Below are 18,882 nucleotides of genomic sequence, written 5' to 3'. Positions count from 1 at the left end.
GCAGTTTGCACTTGCTCTATGGAAGACCAATTTTACACCAGTCATTTGCTATGAAATACACTTCCTGAAGCAATTACACGTATTGATCCTTTCTTTACAAAGGAAGTAAATTCTCTAATTTAGTGGCTCAATTTTTCTGAATCCATCAAATTGCCAGGTTTATTGGGTGTATTTAAGTCTCAACATCAAATTCCACAAAAAAAAGCACCTTTAAAATACATTAAGGGCAGAAATATATACGTTATGTCTTAATAGGCTTTTTCTATTAAGTGTTATGCCAGGACTTTGCAGACGTTTATAAAAGTGCGTAAATAAGGTTCTAATCACATTAACTTAGAGATGTTTATGTATATCCCAGTGCATATTTTACAAAATAAATGACAACTTAGAAAGTTGCATGTCTGTTTGCAAAACGGGGAAACACTCCACTTACCCAGGAGAAAATCCTTATGCTTTTGAGTTTAAGTTTGCTTCCTGGCATGTTGTGTTCAATTCTGCACTAGAACGTACCATTTTCTGCTTTAAAAAATGCTTTGTTTAGCCATTAATATTACTTTGTTTTTTTCCTAAGACTTGGAAGTTACAGTTCCTTTGCTGTAGGTGCTTGCCTTTTTTCCTCGACCGTGTTTAGGGTAGCAGGCTCTGCCTGCGGAAGTGCTAGGGCGGGCCAGCCGTGGAGATGTTAAGTGCCGCGTTCCAGTCCTGTTCAGCACAGGCCTACAGAGCACCCTTGTTTAACACGGTGATGATCCTGACGAGGAATTTAACGCATACACAGACCTTGTAACCATGTGAAATTCCTTCCTTTTTTTCCTCCTCTGTGTGTGTGAAATTATGCATGGTTCTTTCCTGTAATTATAGACTGGACACATAATTGAGTTAATGACCTTTCCATGAAGGAAAAATAATGACTTGATTCAGCTTTGACTGTGTGGGTTTTTTCTGAACATGTGGTGTAACTCCAGGTATTTTAGAATTTACAAAAAAAAATTATTTCTGGGCATTGAACGATCTTAGATAATAGCCTAAACATTAAGTTCTTAGACCCTTTATGTTAGAGAGAATCAGAGTATAACTGGGTTTTACACCTTTGTAATTAATATATGTGGCACTACTTCCACCCAAACTACAGGCTGCCATTTGTGCATTAGCACTTTAAAATGTGGATTGTATTACAATGTGAGAGAAGCAGTTTTCTCCAACATCTTGACATCCTTGGTTGTCTGTTGCTTTCCACTAAATATTATTTGTACCAGGTGATGTTCATGACTTCAGTTTTCTAAGTTTCTCTGTGCATAATATGCAATCAAAACCAATGTTCGGACTTTTTTGTTTCATAGCCTGTTGTGTCTTAGTTCTTTGTTGTGTGAAAAGCACAATAAGGATTTGTCATATCTAAAGGTTTACATTTTAGGAAGTGTGAAAAAGGGGATTTTCCCCTTCTAGGCGGGGAGGGGGATGCCTGTGGGAGGATTTTGTATATTCTCTTTGCCTAATGCCATTCTAATAATTATTTTTTTAACAGGACAAAGTGCATTCTCTGACAGAATTTATAACATGGCATTGTTTTTCATTTATCTACAGGAATTGATTCCTGAATTCTATTACCTCCCAGAGATATTTGTCAACAGCAACAATTACAATCTGGGAGTGATGGATGATGGAACAGTTGTGTCTGATGTTGAACTTCCACCATGGGCCAAAACACCAGAAGAATTTGTTCGCATAAACAGACTGGTAAGATGGCTATCTTCTATTGTCTGTCTATTAACATTTGTCTTGCAAGATTCTTCTGAAATAATTTGGGTCTTTGCTTGCAATATATAGCTATTTATAATTTCCGTAGGACTATGGCTTGAAATAATCTGAAGAAATGTTAAATTTACAAGTTTAGGGAGAAAAAAGGCATTTAGTATTGCTCATTCTTTAATGGCTCAAAAAAGTTTGAGTGTGGTCTAAGTAGGCAGGAGATCTTATCCCATTTGTATGTCAGCTCTTGTGGTTCGAAAGAGCTAATAAAATCATCACTTTACAGCAGACTTGAAAAAGCTTGTTTAATCATAGAAATATTTTTCACTCTGATTGCTTAAATGTAATTTTAGGGTTTTTTAATTTTAGTATCCATTTAACTCCAAAGATCAGTGAACACCACAGGAAAGAAGGTTGCCTTTTAAATCTTCTGCCACCTCTTCCATTTCTTCCATTAAATTGATATTTTTCAGAGCGTTTTTTACAAGAAAATAAAATGGAATTCTCCTTTGCCTGCTTTATTCCCCAAGCCTGTATTACTATTCTCTTCCCTGTTTTGGAAAATCCTGTCGTTAGCACCTTCACTGTGTCCTCCCAGCAGCGTAATGAATTACAGGATCGCTGTTAACAGTGTCGTTGGTGGTGTTTCAGTGCATTCTCAAAGTTACTACATTAGGCTCTTCTCAAAATGAAAGGATTCTGCATCGGTGGCACTCTAAAATAAATAAATTAGAGAAGCTTTTTTTAATGAATCTTGAAAAATGAGGCTGCAGTTTTCATGTGGTAGTCAGCTGACTGGGAAATCCTGAATTAAGGCACGGAAACTCTCAAAAACTTTTCAAATACCAGGCTTAAGACTTGATAACGTTCTGATATTCCTAAATTAGAAAATGAGAATTGAGAAGGTTCTGTTGTTGGCAGAACATCAGACCTCATAGTCATAAAATTGCAGAACAGTCACATCAGAGGAAGTCTGTGATTTATGAGTTATCACAATGCTTTACACTGCACTTTTACTGGTGACATGATACCGTGGTCTTCAGAAATGTTATCTGGCCTAGATTTCTGCAGGCAGTTGTAGGGTGCACCATAATAATCACAAAGTATGTTAGGTGAATTTAGTGTTTTGCTTCATACAGAAGTATGTGCAAATTTTATTTAAACGAGGTATGAAATACACTAACATTTAACAGGACTACTTGGCAAACCATATTGAAAGGCAACTTTTGATCTCACAGTTGCGCTAATAGGTAGTAGGTTGCGGAGGTAGTCTGACACCTTTTTGAGCTTGGCGTGCGTTGGTGATTCCAGATAACCTGAGAAATGAAATGCTGTGTTCTCAGGCAGACTTGTCAAAGGCAGCCTGTGGCCTTGGTCTCTCAGGACTGTGGTGTTTTAGCTTTTGCATAAAATACAGCTCGCATTCTATTAATTATGGATCTGGCTTTCCCCGCTGTGAAGTTACTCTCCATCTCCTGCTTCCTCCTCTTCTACGATTTTTAGCTCTTAATGTTCTTTTCCTCGTTTCTAGCCTTGGTGGTTTTTCTCACCCTCACCTCTCTGTACACGCTGACCTACCCTTCCCTCCTCCTTCCATCATTTCCCAAAGTCTTTCCTACTAGTGTCTGCCTTTCTTGCAGCGCGCTCTGGTATCTCTCACTTGTGCTATATTCTCAGGATGAAGTGCTTCAGCAGCAGGAAGAAGCTGCTTTTCCGTTATTACTGTTAAACTCGGGCTCAAAATGTAAAATCCCTTTAAAGTCTTCTCTTAGCAAGTCATGATTTCATCCCATATTCCAAATGCATTTTTTTTCTTTTTATGTACAGTCTACAATAAGCGCATCTTTATTTTGTTAAATCCTGAAAAAAAGCAGTTCAGCACACTCTAGAATGAGGGAAGTGCTTGTTACATATCCAAAACTTTCATTTCAAGAAAAAGTAATCCGAAAACAGCAGTGTGTTAACTTTGGTATATCTGAATGATGAAGATTAAAATTACTTTGTCATTTCCTTAATTTCACTCAGCATTTCTTATGAAACTGAAAAATCATATTTATTATTGAAATATAATTAATGTTGCCTTCTCATATACTTTTTTCCCCCCCAAGTAATTATTCATTAGTGATTGTGACTTTTGAAACTATTTTAATGAAAAAGGCTTTGCTAGTAATCTGCTTGGCTTCATAACTTCCACTGTGAAAGCAGACCTTGCAGTACCACTTGTCAAATGGCGTATTGAAAGAACGTGCAAAAGTTGCCATAAATTAGAGTTTTCCAAAACAAAGAACTTTTACAGGAACATGCCATTTTCAAGTATTGCCTCATTGGACAGAACAGAATTTTTTTTTTAGGGCTTACGTTAATTACGAAAGTAAGAAATAATTTACCAAGTGACGGTATATTAAAGTGTGTCAGACGTCATCCCTTCTGGTGACACTGTAGGTCCCTGATGCTGTCGCTATAGTTCAGGTACCAAGTTTTGGTCGCTCTGGTAGCATTAAATTTAAACCTTTGTGCCAATGAATTGCGTTATCTGCTTCTGTGTGACATAGTTAACCTTGTCATGGGTGGTGGTGGCCCTGTTAGTGCTGGTATGGATGATGCCCTCTGTAATCTGCCGTGGAATAAAACTGAGAAAATTATATGCAAATATTAAATTGCTTTTTCTTGTTAATACTTTGTGGATTGGCTACCATCAGCATCAAATCAGCGTCGTTTTATTTTTGAGTTGAATAGGTGTGTTCAGGAAGAGTGCTTAAAGCTCAGTTCCTCTCAAATACTACCAAAAAAAGCGCGCTACAATGTGGTATGGACTGATCCATTCAGTTCGTATTTCCTTACTGCTTCCTGGTTCAGACAAAATAGGGATCGTAGTATTGTAAGTGCTCATTTTGTAAGCTATCACACATAGATATTTCTTCTTTTTGCAGTTCAGTTTATCTCTTTAAGTCCACAGATCTTATACAATGATTGGAGCTCATGAAATGCATACCACTTTGATCTGTGACCTTTTTGTGGTGCTAATCGGGTTCCTGATATCATTATACCTTGCTCATTAATCATATTTCCTGCAGCCCGTCAGCCAGCCAGACAGCCCGAGCCCCTGTTTGCAGCCTTGTGCTGGCAGGTTTCTGCTTTTCCAGATTATTACAGTGTGATACTTTGGCTTCTCATAACCAGACCCACATCAAGCTGTGTGCTACAATTAAAGTCAGATGGTCCTCAGGTCGAACAGGGATATACCCTTGCAGCTGTCTGTCTTTCTGGAACAAACCAGCACGGCGAACAGATGATACGTAGGCCAGTGCATAATAACAGCTTGTACAGTACCGGGTCAATAGCAGGGGTTCAGAACATTAATTGACAGGCTGATAGCTGATTTAAAAGTGATTCCCGACCTATTTTTAATTCTATAAAGTATGTATTTTAATTGAAATAGGTCGTTGCATGTCCTCTGTGTTTGCTCTGAGAGAAAAAGCAGAATGGTGTATAATTAAAGCTGGGTTGTGATTGATGGAATGTCATGATGAGCTAAACGATAGCATCAGGATGTCATTCTGAGCAATAAAAAGAAGTGTAAAATGCATGTATTGCTTCTGCGTACAGTTGGTACTTTGTATTAGTTTGCGATAGCACAGTATTTTATAATAGCACAGATCGGTGGAGGGGGGTAGGATGTTCTTCTCTGAGACAGGCTACAGTTTGATGGAAAAGTGACTGGGTTTTTACCATTTGGAAACCTTATCATAGACCTCTGTAGCTCTGTATTCTATTTAGTGCCATAGAATAACTGCTAAGATATCTGAAAATATTTTTCAGTTTACACAGATGCGGTTGACAGTAATTGTATTATTGTATAATTCCATCATTTTATATATATGTGTGTGTGTGTCTAATAAGAATTATAGTATCAGCTTAATAAAAGTAAAAAACCCACGAATTTTTAAATGAGATAAAACTATAATTCCTCCACCAAACAAAACAGAAAAATCCCAAATGCAACATACTATTGCATCCTCACTTTATTATTTCAAAGTTATGGTATCTTTAGCGCATTAGTGTGTGAGCGAAGGGGAGAATGCTAACTTGATCTGATACCTAATAAAAAGAAGATACCCAACAATTTTTTGGTTCTCCCATGCTTCTGAAAGACGTATGGGAAAAAGAAATGGGAAGTAAAGTGGGAAGGGAAGAGTATAGAGGTAGATGTTCAATAATGTTTGGATACAGACATCTTAAAAACTAGAGCAGTAGTTGTCAGGCACTGAAATAGGTATATCCTTTTAAACAGATTTTTCTGGGCTCTTTGGTTGGCTTCACAGTCTTAGTTATGTTAGCTGCCTTCCATTAGAATAGTTTTCTGGTTTAGAAATGTAACTTTGCTTGTTAGTTATAGTTACCCCATTAGAGCTGACACTGACAGAAATCTTAAGTGCCCTTATCATGAGTGACAGAGCAGACATTCACAAAGACCAGGTGCAACCCAAGGAAGAGTCCCATACTTCCCACTGCTAGTTAGGAATAGCGAAAAATCCCAATAAGGCACTTCTGTTGGTTCTGAATAGAAAAGTGGTCTATTTTGTCCTGTCATTGAAGGTTGGATGTCTGAATAGGTAAGAACTAATTTTAAACTATTAATCAACTGATAATAACTAAATTTCACACAGCTTTGATGAGCCTCAGCTTTTTGAGAATTAGATTGCTTCAATGATAATAAAGTTGTTGAGGTCTGTCAAGACAGCTTTCCACAATATGTCTCAATTTAAGTGTTTTAGTGCTTTATTGCAGAGTTAGTCCTGTCATGATTAGTGGTTTATCTGTTTGATTCAATGCTGGGGAAAATGCAAGACAAATTAGAAAAGTGATGAGATTACTGTGCTGGATTGAAAGTTTTGAAATCCAATTTTCAAATAATAGAAAATGTAGTGATTGGAAGCTAGGACGCTTTCTGAAACAAATGAAATACTTAAATACATAAAGGTACTATATGCAAAATTTATCCTGGCATGATAAGTAAAATGGAGAGGAAGGGTAGGCCAGCCATTCACCCTAATACAAATTTTAGTGGAGCAAAATGAATCAATATTAAGAACCCCTGGTTGGTAAGAAAGATCTGCAGTGAGAATGAGACGACCATTATCGGTCGATGTGGTGCATTATTTTTTAGCACAGGCTGCTCCACCTTGCACCAGAAAACACTGAAAAAACAACATTCCCTGCCAACTGCCACACCAGCGATACTCAGAACTGCAGTTTTGGTGAGTCGTCACTCTCTCCTGTCCATGGAAAGTGAATGGAAGTTGCTTTCAAGAAGATATGCTACTTTCACTCTATTAAAACTATTGCTATTAGTCAAATAAAGATATTGAAGCAGCAGTTAAGGCAGTGCCTGTAACTTGGAATGTAGTGGATTTTTCGTATTATCTTGGAAAAATCTCTCCATGGTATTTTTCCTGGTTCCACAGCTGTGTATTTACAAAGGTGTTACAGCAAGTGCTGTAGAAAATCATGTGGATATGAACTGTATGAATTAAGGCTCACAAGTGCAGATTACTAGTGATAGATTGCTAGATTATTACTCATATATTGCTGGTAATAGCTTACTCGTTAAATACGTTAAAAACATCAGAGAGCAGGAAAAAGGCTAAAATGAAAACCGGGTTAAGTAGCGACATCCGAGTTGTTATCTGTGCAGCACCTACTTTGAAATTCTGGTTCAAGCAGGATTGGATATAGTCTTGAACAGCTGGAATGCAGCTTGGTCTGTGTACACCGCGTGGTGAAGATGCTTCTGGCAATCCGAGCTGATCGGAAACGTTTACAGGATTTGAGTGTAGAACAGAGGAGAAGGAAAATCATAGCTCTGTGAACTCTTCACTCAATTCGGGCTCTTCTAGGTGGTTCTGTTGGCACGTTAGATATCTGTTCATCTAGAAGAGAGGTGATGGATCATGGTGAAAGAGGAGAAGAGTGTTGATACCAGTTCTTTCAAACTCTTTACTTCATGAAATAGATATGCGATTGAAGTGTTACTTCCAATTGTATTTCTGATGTCTTGTGGCCTTTCTTTGGAAATTATAGGCTATACAATATAAGATTTAGACAATATCCTCTGAAAGGGGGATATCTACTTATTTTTCTTGAAGTGCCATCTAAGAAATATAGCCAGAAATTCACGTTTATTTAAATCCAGTTCTGTTGGAATATTGGTTTTACTAATTTTCAGGTAAGAATTTTTATTGGTTTAATTTGTAAAGGAGACTGCTATTCAAAGAAAGTCAAATATATTCAAGCATATGAGGGAGGTAATGAAAAGTGAACTCGAGCCATGCTTTTGAATAGAACTTGTCTTAAAATGCTGAAAGCGTGCAGTTTTGGTTTCATAACACACCAAAATATGCTAATATTGGAAGATGGGGGTTGGATAGTATATATGATGGAATACATTGGAGAGGTGCGTCTGTAGGACAAAGTTAATATATAGTAAAAAGCAAAAATGTGATGATGTAAAGAAACTTCTTTTTGGCCTTTTCAATGAAAGCAGTAACAAAGGTAGCGTATCATCATTTGTTAGCCAAAAGCATTGATTTCATTTCTATCCAGCCCGGGTATGTAAATAGGAAGGGAAAGCAGAGTTTGTAAAATCTAGTCTTTCCATAATAATACCTTCATTACATCTTGTTTGCCATTCCTCCCATCTCTTGTAAACTCTGCATGCAAATTACTTTATTGAAATTACAACTAAATTCTGGACTTTAAGACTGTAAGCAGAGTAAAATAAATATAAAAAGAAGTCCACACCTGCTTGCATTTAAGTAATTTCTGAACGTGTGATAGATGCCAGTCTTCCTGAATAAAGGAAGCTGAATGGAATCATGGAATGTGATTTCTTGGGTAGTCTGTCTGTCTTTGCTATTGTGGAAAAAAAAATTAAAGAAGCTGGGATCAAAATTTGCCAATCTTCATCATTCAGAAGATTCAAGGTATTAAATAATTCTAGTATGATTCTCTCATATTTTAAAAAACCCCAACCTATCACAGTCTGAAAATAGTTAAATTACTTGCTAATCATTATGACACTACACAGTTATCTGTAATGCACCTATCTCAGTGAAGTCTCAGACTAAACAAGGTGAGCAGGAGAAAAACCAAAAAGTACAAATATTTTAAATGAGAGCAAAATGAAACAAAAAAGATATAAAGTAGTAACAAAAGCCAGGATGGATGTAGAAGAATCAAAAGGAAACAAAGCCTAAAAGACTATGGACATTCAAGAGAGTGATGAGAGATGCAAATTTTCTCTTAGGGTAAGAGAATTTGTCATAGCCGAGATAAATATTAAAACATGGAGAAGAATGATAGGCAGTTGGGAAGGATTATAAAAAGCCACAGTTCGAGCATGTACCGTTTAAAAAAAACAAAGGAAAACTAAGGTAGGTAAATTTGCTTTTATCCAAAAAAGCTGATTGGAAGCAATCGAGACAATTAAATTTGCTTTCAGCTCTTTTGTTGTGTGATGTTGTAGAACTGGTGTTTGAAAGCGAGTCCGTGGAGGACATTAAAGTTATTACTGTGTGAAATGAAGTGGGAAACAATTGTGCTGGAGCCATTGCCCCATTTAACAGGTGTTCACTAAATCCGTCTGTCTTCTGTTTGTCTGTTCTCCCAGTGCTGTGCCTGGGCACTCCCTGTAAACGGTGTTCTGAGGGATACTGTTGAAAATGTACTAAGAATTTTGATTAACGTGGAAAAATTGCATCGCAAGCTCCGTATAGGCAAGGGGAAAAAAAAAGTTTGAAAGCGATGGCAGTTTCTTACTCAATTTACTCAGAGTTACAGTCTGTGATTGGAAGTTACTTTACAAAGAAATATTGCAACTTGTTACTCCTGTAAGGTGAACTACTGACTTCCGTACAACAGAATGTCCTGGTGAGAGACCCGGTAGGATATGGTGGTGTTGGATTTGTTTTGGTGTTGTCTAAAGTTTATTTATGGATCACGTGTGAAAATATGCTGCTAATGAATTTGATGGGTAGTTTGTTTGAAATAAAGTATTTGTAATAATACAGTCAGAATGTAGAGGAGTGTCCGTCCCAAGTGTTGGAAAAGAAAGTGAGATTTTGGTAACATTTGCGTACGTGGAGCTGTGGAGAAATAAACTGAGAATTTGTGGTCTTCAGCTGAAGTAGGGGAGGGGTTGAGAAAACACGGCCATCTGTGCCCTACATGGAAGGATACAAAAAAAGTCAGCTGAGGATTTGCTTTCAGTGCTTTTCCCTGGCAAGACTCCACTTTTTGAAAGCCTGCGATGAGGAACAGTAATGTGGCTAAAACCATCTGGGGTACAGAGAAAGCTTATGACAATGATACAGAGGTAGGAAAAACTCTCGTACGAGGAAAGAGTGTCTTCTTCCTAGAAGAGACGAGAATAAGAAGGAGCATAATAAAAGCATACAATATAATGAATAGTACTGAGAAGATGCATCAGGAAATGACATTCTCTATTTCATGTAAAGGTTGTTCATGAAATGAAAAATTAAAATTTGCTACAAAGTAATATTTTTCAAAGGATGTGTAATTAGACTCAGAACACTAAAAGCAACAACAGGAACCAGAAAGGGACTGTGAACGTTTATACAAATAAAAAGATACCTGGTTTGTTAGGCAGTACAAAGCATGTAGTATGAAATACAAGATCTTCCATTCAGTGGTTAACACAAGCTCTAGAGGAATATATAAAATTTTCATTAGAGAAACAGAAGCCCCACCTCTTCTTGCTCTAATAAATAGAAGTATCTTGTTCTTCACCATATCACATTAATGATACTTTAGTCCTGTATAACAGATCTTCTGGCTTTATAGAAAGGAAAATCGGAAGTCAGAGTTCCAAAACAGAGAGGACTTGCAGGGATGTAGCTAAGGTGAGTCCCCCCTCTCTTCTTCCTAGCCATAGTTCCCCATCTGTGTCTTTGTTCAGGAACAAATGTTTGTGAGGCTGCACTTTAAACTAGATCACTGAAATGATATGGAAAAGCCTTATTTCTGACCTAGCTTATTATTTTAGTGACAATATTGCTCTACCAGTGGTGGCATTGGCACAAATAATGGCAGAGTTAGCTGCAACGCAGCGCAAGTACAAATATTTCGGAGTGGAAACTTCCTAAACTATTTTCTCTGTCCAAGTTGGTATCTCATTAAACCGCAGTCAGCAGTGTGGACTTGTAGAGCTAGACAAGCTCTGGTGAGCTGTGTTTCTGATATTCGTTTAACTGTAGCAGCCCAGCGCTCTGCAGGGAGTATCATGCTGCTGCTTGAGGAAGCGTAGCGTCAGGCTGGTGATGATTATGCGCTTTTGCAAAAGCAGTGGGTGGAAACTGATGGAAAAGGCTGCTGCACCCTGGCCCATCTGCTCAGCATCAACCTCCTGCTAGATGTTCCCTCACATCTGCCAGTTGTTACCCTTTAATTGGAAGTTCAGGTGTAGCCCTTTTGGTTTAAGGAGAGGCCAAACTATAGCCCATCAGTCAAGTAGGAGAATGTATTTAGCAAAACAAATGCAGGCTTTTAACAATCAAGGTCTCGCTCACCCGAGTAGTAAATGTACTGGGCGGTGGGTTCCTTCAGTCAGATGGTTGGTCCACCCTTACATAATCAAGGACTGTGAATTCCTTTTCCAGTTTCTCTTTTTGAAGCAATTCAAGCAAACCCAAATCTCTTGGGCTGTAATTTTTACTCTGAATCTTCATTAGTTAAAAGGGCGCGCATGCTAGCTGCAAGGTACCCCTCTAAGTACTTACTTGCTGATCTGTTGAACTGTATTAGTGAAATTCGTGAGGTATATAGTCAACTACAGAACCGGATTCAATAAAAGACCAGTTTTAATTTCCTTATTTCATTCTCTAATAGCTACAAATGCCGTATAATCTGCAATTTAAACCAATATAATTGTTCTGCTTTTGAAGCACAAAAGTTCCCTCTGAAGTAGAGGAGGGTTAGTAAAAACGCCAGAGCTAGAATTGCTCATGCTTGTGCTCACCTGACCCTCTCCAGGTTAGTCTAACTAGTTAAAAAATGTTTTAGCTGTCTAGCATGGTTCAGTTTGACAAACACGTTAGGGGGTCCTCATTTGCTCGTGTCTGTAGCAGACCTGAGGCGTAGTAGCTTTTGGCAGAGGGGAGCTTTAATGAGCAACAGAGGGCAGGTATATCTTCCATTAATGTAGCTGCTTTGCAGGAGGATATCGGACAGTATCTCTATAGAAAGATAAGGTTTGGGTAACTCAAAGAAGGCTGTAGAACCAAGCTAGCCTGGCTTATTTCTTTTTGGAAGTAATTTTCTTTTCTCTGTCTTAAATAGTGAAGTTTCAAAATTAATCTCCAACATGTTAATTGTACGAAATCTATCTATCCCTCAGCATTTTTTTTTTCTTTTCTTTCTGAAGTTTTATTTCCTCTTTGGATTTTATTTAGGTAGACTAGTATTGTTAATAAAAGGCAACAGCTTGTAAAGCAAGATTAAAGATGTTAATAATAGTAAGAATACAATTGACATTCAAATAGGTCATAAGCAGACAAAATTCTGCGTAGATAAAGTGACATAATATATAGTCTTGTGAGGTTCTTTGTGTTTGTCCTTGTCCAAATGGGTAGGATTTCTCTAAGCCACAGTTTAAGAAGACGTTTTGGATCTGATCCAAGTTAGTTGTTAGTGCAAGTTGAACTGGGCTCATAAAAACATGAAAGGTTCAGCAGCATGCAAGTAATTTAGGGGAAGTTGATTAAAAATACTAGGAAACTCAGGCGGTTTTAGTTTTGCAATGTGTAGAATGAAAGCAATGTTGGACGTTTCATTTATAATGTCTACATTTTTAATTAATAAAACCGACAACATTCTCCATTGTTTAAAGGAAAAAAAAAACCTCAACAAAACAAAACTTGTGTAATTGTCTTGGGGATGTTCCAAACAGTATATACCTAGAATAAAATAGTGCAAAGTATCCTGTTTCTAAAAATCTCTGACAAAAATATTACAAGTGTATAGCAGAAGAGTCCTTAAGGGCAGTGAAGCCTCCTAATTGTTACCGACATTATCTCTTGCCATCTGCTTTCTGAGGCAGAATAAGAACTTTGTAATGAGGATTAGGAGTGGAAGATGGTGAGAGCATGCTCCAAGAGTTGCTGGAGTGTTCTCTGCTTTCATAATAAATCACGGAGTAACTTTTTACAAAATAGGTTTTTAATATATTTTGCCTAAACTAAATAAACGAAGAATTAAATCTTGCTGCATATTCTGATAGGGCTATTTTATTTATAGTCAGTTAATTTATTAGACCTTTCTTTAAGATACAAAAAGCACGTGAACTAGCCATACTGCAGTGGTCTTGGATGTCTGCACTGTCAATACCCTCCCTTCAGACTGATGCAAGCACATTATGCAGGCACACCCTTGGGCTGTGTATACACCAGAATTAAGCTATGATTAAAATCCATTCCAAAGCTGCATACAAACGTAGCTCACATCCAGAGCTTTTTTAAGCCTAGTTTTACTGCTAGCGTGGACAGATCCAAGCCATTCTCAGATTTTTAGCAGATTGCGTTCCTCTCTGGCTTTACACATGTTTATTGAACTCAGTCCCAGTTGCAGTTTGCCCCGTATGCATTAGCGGTTTAGAAAAGTTTGGAAGAGAGCAACATTCAGATTAATTCTTTTGGGTTTGGATGTTTCTCTCCCAAATATAGTAAGAAGATCCTATTTTATTGTTGTAACCACGGGTGACCACTTAATGGAAAATGTTGCTTTGCTTTGAGATTCCTCCCATGGGACGTGGTGTCATCTAACCTGATTATGACCCATTTATGGGCCCTTGTACCTGAGGTGTAAGTAGTGTGCTGACTTGCGTTGTTTTACCTACCACTTTGATATTGTGGTTATGTAGAAGACTGCCGTGAGCTGGGCTGTGCACTGGAAATCAGTAAATGCCATGTACTTGGGGTCAATTTTATTTCTGGCTAGATCAACACAGTCATGTTAGCTCAGTTTCATATCTGATACTATAAATCCTGCTGGTTTTGATTTGATTTATACACCTTTCTGCTGCAGCATATATAAAGATTATCCTCAGTTTGGTTGAGCTGGTGATGGGCAGGCATGCTAGAGGATCAGATCAAACCGCCTGGCAAGCTGGGTCTCGCCGTGGTCTGCCAGATGGCCATCTCTGTTATACGTCAGTTTTCTCACTTCCCTAACAAGAGTAAGTCCCAATGCAGGAGGAAGGTAAGGAATGTATCCCATTGGTATTCCCTGAAGTGAGCCACGGGGTTTCCTAGAGGTGAATGCTTCTTTCTTAATCACACATCTTTGACTGAAAGATTCCCCTTTTTCCTGCTCCTTTTATCATGAGGTTTAGGATGTTGTGAGAAACGAGACAGTAAGTAAGGAAAAAACCTAAGTAAAGCAGTCTCCAGAAGTTATGTTTGCCAGGGGCCAGTTATGAACTGCAATGAAATACTTACGTATCAGGGTTTTTGAGTCCAAAGATTGCTTTCTGCAAAGAGGCGAGAGAAGGTGGTGGCACGTGAATAGTGAAAGAGGAGCTTAGTGACAGAAAGCTGTGATACAGGCAGAGAAGCAGAGAATTTCACGAGAAACTAATGAGAAACTACACTGAGGAATCAATAGAGTGGCCAGATCTGTTCAGTTCTTCTGGGGCTTTTTGTGTTACTGTCTGTAAATACAAAAATGAGAAGGATATGGGAGGGACTGATGAATGAAGACGGCTTTAAAGTCTTCAGTCAGTACATGAAGATCCTAATTCAGGAACCTAAAATGAAATCTATTTGATATCTTCCTGAAATCTTAGGTTCATATATTAGGCATGAAGTTTGTAGTGAGACCCGGTGTCAGCTGGAAGACTAACACAACTCCTTTGGTCTCCATAAAGGACTCACTCCTGAAGTATCTTCTTTTGAAAAATGTGCCATTTTTGTAACAAACAAGTATGGGAAATGTAAATGTTTCTATTATTTATTATTTAACTATGTATTATTTTAATATTAATTTTTATTAATATTTTTACTATTAATTTAAAATTATTGCTGATATTATAATAAAAGAAGCAAATTCTGGACATAAAATGTGTCACAATGGCATAAAAAGCTGGGATTTCATTCTCAGTAATCTTACCAACAGAATGACTGTTGCAGCCTCTTCCATGTTCCACATGATGTGAAAAATCTAGGAGTGATAAACATACAGTCTTACATAGTTTAAAAAGTAAAGCCACTTTGGCAAAACGTAGCACTTAATTTGTGGATCCCGTGTAGTGTGACTGTACTAGTAATACCTTCTGAATGCATTTACTACTAAGATGAATGTAGCCTCTCCTTTCATTGTCCTTTACAATTCTATTTTGGATTTGAAATGTTAGGATCTGCAAAATCAAAATTCTTATTTTCAGAAGATGGTTGTATTTCTGTAGTACTTTACTATAAAATCATAGTGGACTTCATTAGCAGAAAAGGTGACTGAAAGGCATGGCATTTTCAATATGGTGTTTGAGAACAGAACTGCCCCTTTCACTTATCTGATCACTTCATGCATGTTAGCTTTCTATCTTTCAAGCAGTGGGGTGTAAGCAAATTTCAGGAATTTTTAATGTTCTTGGAGTAGGCTGTACATTTGTGACCCAAGGATTAGTAGATAGAGGGTAATACCTCTTAATTTGGGGTCATGAATGCTTAGCGGTCATGTGCTGACCTTACAGTCATTACATGTCTGAATTCACATCATTCAGTTGTTTGCTTTGGTAGCTGTAGGGCCTTTCCACAAAGCCAGCAATAGGAAAACATTAAGAAAGTGTATGTTGGTTGTGAATTCTTTCAGAACTGTGATTCTACACCACCTACTGCTTTCTGGTTTTTAGTGAGATTAGAAATCAACTGCAGATTGCACGGAGACATGTTCATACACTATGCCGTACAACTAAAGTGGACCTTTTTTCTCTCTGTGTAGGGTTTATGGAATAAGTTCATGGACTTAAAGTACTTGAAAAACAAAACCAAAACTATACCTGTATCCCACGGATACGTTTCCCTTTAGCTTATGCCTTAACACGTAGCCTCTAACTAAATGATCACATGCTGTTATTTTTCTGCTGGCTGTATTCAGTCTACAAGATGAACAGGGCTCATGTAATAAGTTACTCAGTGTTTTTTTTTTTTTCTCCGTAGCGTTACATTTATATAGCTTCATACCCTATTTATTGCACATTGTTTCAACCCTGTTCTGCAAACAGCATTCTACGTGGCCTTTTCTTTAATACTCACTGTAGTATCTGAACCATTCACAGGCATTAGTAAGTTTGCCTTTACATGACCTTCATGTGATGAGAAAATTGTACTATTTCTATTTTATAAATGCAGAGGAGGCTAAAGGTGATGATCTGTAAATTCTGAAAGAAAAAACAAAATGTTGCTTTTAATTTGGGTCAGTTCTCATTTGGTTTGCCATTCAGCCCAACAAATAGTTTTGTTTATACAACTGGGTACCAAGAATGAGCGGCTAGAAATAGTGCGACAGGGCAGAAACCGCTTAAGTCAGTATTGCAGCTGAAACCTCAACAAATCTTACCTTGACCATTAAATGTGGTGAAAATAATCATGGAATTAATCACAGTTTGAGAAACCTTTGTATCAAATTAGATACTCCCAGAAATACAGATTGACGAATGAGTACTTGTAAAAAGATTGGTATAGTTAGCTTAGAATTAGGTGCCAGTCCTGTAGCAGGGATGAAATCCAGCTTTCTGGAAAAAGTTAAATTCAACGCAGAAGTCTTTTCTCTTTTAAATGTCTTGAAAAATAACATAACCACTCTCTTTGTGGAAAAGAAGAGGAAACATGAAACTCTCTTCTGTTGTTTTATGGGGTCCCAATTTGCAAAAGACTGAAGGGCTCTGATATAGATCTTGCCAGTCTTTCCATGACACAAATCAATGGACTCTGGGTTTTCAATACTGTGTATTTTTTGTTTACATGAAGATGCCAGTTTATTTGTCTATGTCCAGTATGATTATTTGGCATTCTATGAAATGATAGGGAAAGGGAAGATTACTATGAAGGCCTATGTGCTAACAAAGTGCATTGCCAAAAAATGGATAAAGATATTATATTTCGGAGGATTTTAAAGTTGTATTTTCTCTTAGATATGACATTTCCTGTCTCTTGCTCTTAAACTAAGGTGAAGTACTCAATATACTTGCCCTTTTTCTGTAATGGGTTAGATGTACAAGAAAACATATGTAAATACGGCTTGGTAAATTTATTTTTTTTCTTACAGAGTATGTGAGGTTGGTTTGTTTTGATGGAATAAGGTAGGAAAGAATTGGTTACATGTTTTGAGAAATTTCAAGAGAGACCAGAAATTCCTTTTAGGTGAGAGTGGATGGTTGTTTTGTAGTAGTCTACCTAAAGGATTTCGATTTTTCCAAGAAAAATCTGAAATTCATCACTCAGAATAAGTAATGTACAACAGGGCAGAAGAGGGTACTCTGAGTCTTATGCTGTCAGTTATGTGTTTTCTTGGAGGAAATCTATTTTATTGCGTAGAAGTATTCCGTAGGCTTTTATTAACAGGCACAAATACTGCCAGAACAGAGGAATTGAAAAAAGATAATGAATCTGCCAGACCCTACCTGCAAAGGTGAATGTTCTACCAGAAATCACATTACCCTGGGATTCCTGATCGTTTCAAACTTTAAGCTTTGTTGGGAAAACTCTTCACCTGCAGCAGTTGAGAGGTCAAAACCATTGTAAAAATTCCAAGGTCTGTTTCTGCTGTGTAAGAAGAGATCTATGATGGTGACTTTCCAGCATTTTTTTTCTGGGACCCCATAAAATTTTCCATTGAAGGTACATTTTCCGGTATAGCAAATTTAAGCCGACTGACAGTAAGCCAAGGCTTTCCTTAATTACCCTTTGTGGTCTCTTAGAAGTAGTCCATAGACCAAAGGCATCTGCAAACCACAGGTTGAAAACCACTGATTTAAGGAAGTGACAGTAGTTAATTGTTCACGTGTCATTGTTAAAATGAGCATCAATTCAGTCTTGTGATGAACGGTCTTTCTGCTGTGACTAGCGATTATGGTTTTGTAGTGGTATAATTGCTAGTCTAATAGAGGTAACTAAGGTTAACAACAGAGATAAGTAAATATCATAGAATTATTTCCTGCCTTTATACTGGTGAGATAGCGAATACATTAAGAAATCCCAACAAACCTCCAAATTTATTATGCCCTGAAGGAGGGTATTTGAGCTGTACTAATATGGGACAGATTGCGTGCCAGATAAGTCCTAGTAAACATAACTTTCAGGTGATAGTTTATTTTCACAGGATTATCCCATTAAAACTTGTGCAGGGTTTTGGACATGTAAAGAGCTATAGGAGCTTTTATTAACTGTCATAATTCTGAAGATTTTACTTGTTGATACTGAATGTGTACCTGTATGACACAGTTGCTTTGCTTGGTTGAAAAACAGTGCTGATTGTAAATTGTGAATGAGTCTGTGGTCTGCAAAAATAACTATAATAAATTGTAAGGTACGTGTTGTGCATGTTCATTTTCCAAACCATTTTTGAGTTGTTTCAGCCCAGAAGTGAGGCTTTTTCTGTTACTGCATAAAAACGAGTTTATCAAATTGGAGGGGAATCCGTGGTTACATCCACGTTTGATTACTTCTTTAGCAAATGTTGAGAAGGATTAAAAAAAAAAAAAAAAGGCAGAAGAGCAGGTGGATATAAATGACTAGTAAGTGCATCCCTAACTTCAGGTTTCGTACTCAACATACATGATATGCTGGCAGCGCCGCTGGGCACAGGCTGAATGCCGATCTGCTCGGGGCACGTAAACCTGGATCTTGCTAGGCATCCGAATGGAAGAGCGCGTTGTGCCGTCCCCCCTGGTTAGGCAGTCACCGTCCCAGGCACTGACCTGCTAGACAGCTGTGTAAGAAATAAATGCAACTCGGTGACTACGGCACGAGAAATAAATCGTCTCGCAGGTGAATATTTACAGCGCTTGTGTCGATGCTTGCTGTTACAGAAAGAATTAAGTGGTTGTCACTTCTCTAGGAAAGA

At 37.7% G+C, this 18,882-nt stretch overlaps 1 protein-coding gene across 1 annotated transcript in view; it reads left to right on the top strand.

The window, feature by feature from the left end:
* LRBA (LPS responsive beige-like anchor protein) overlaps positions 1-18,882 on the top strand; it is a 426,037-nt gene that overhangs the window by 328,164 nt on the left and 78,991 nt on the right. The window contains exon 50 of the mRNA XM_059826740.1: positions 1,585-1,737. Within this exon, the coding sequence (XP_059682723.1) occupies positions 1,585-1,737 (153 nt within the window). The remainder of the gene's footprint in view (positions 1-1,584; positions 1,738-18,882) is intronic.

Source organism: Gavia stellata, chromosome 19 (genome assembly GCF_030936135.1).
Source record: "Gavia stellata isolate bGavSte3 chromosome 19, bGavSte3.hap2, whole genome shotgun sequence".
In the NCBI taxonomy this organism is placed as follows: Eukaryota; Metazoa; Chordata; class Aves; order Gaviiformes; family Gaviidae; genus Gavia; species Gavia stellata.
Note: the sequence above shows the minus strand (reverse complement) of the source record. Positions and strands in the feature narration are given on the sequence as shown.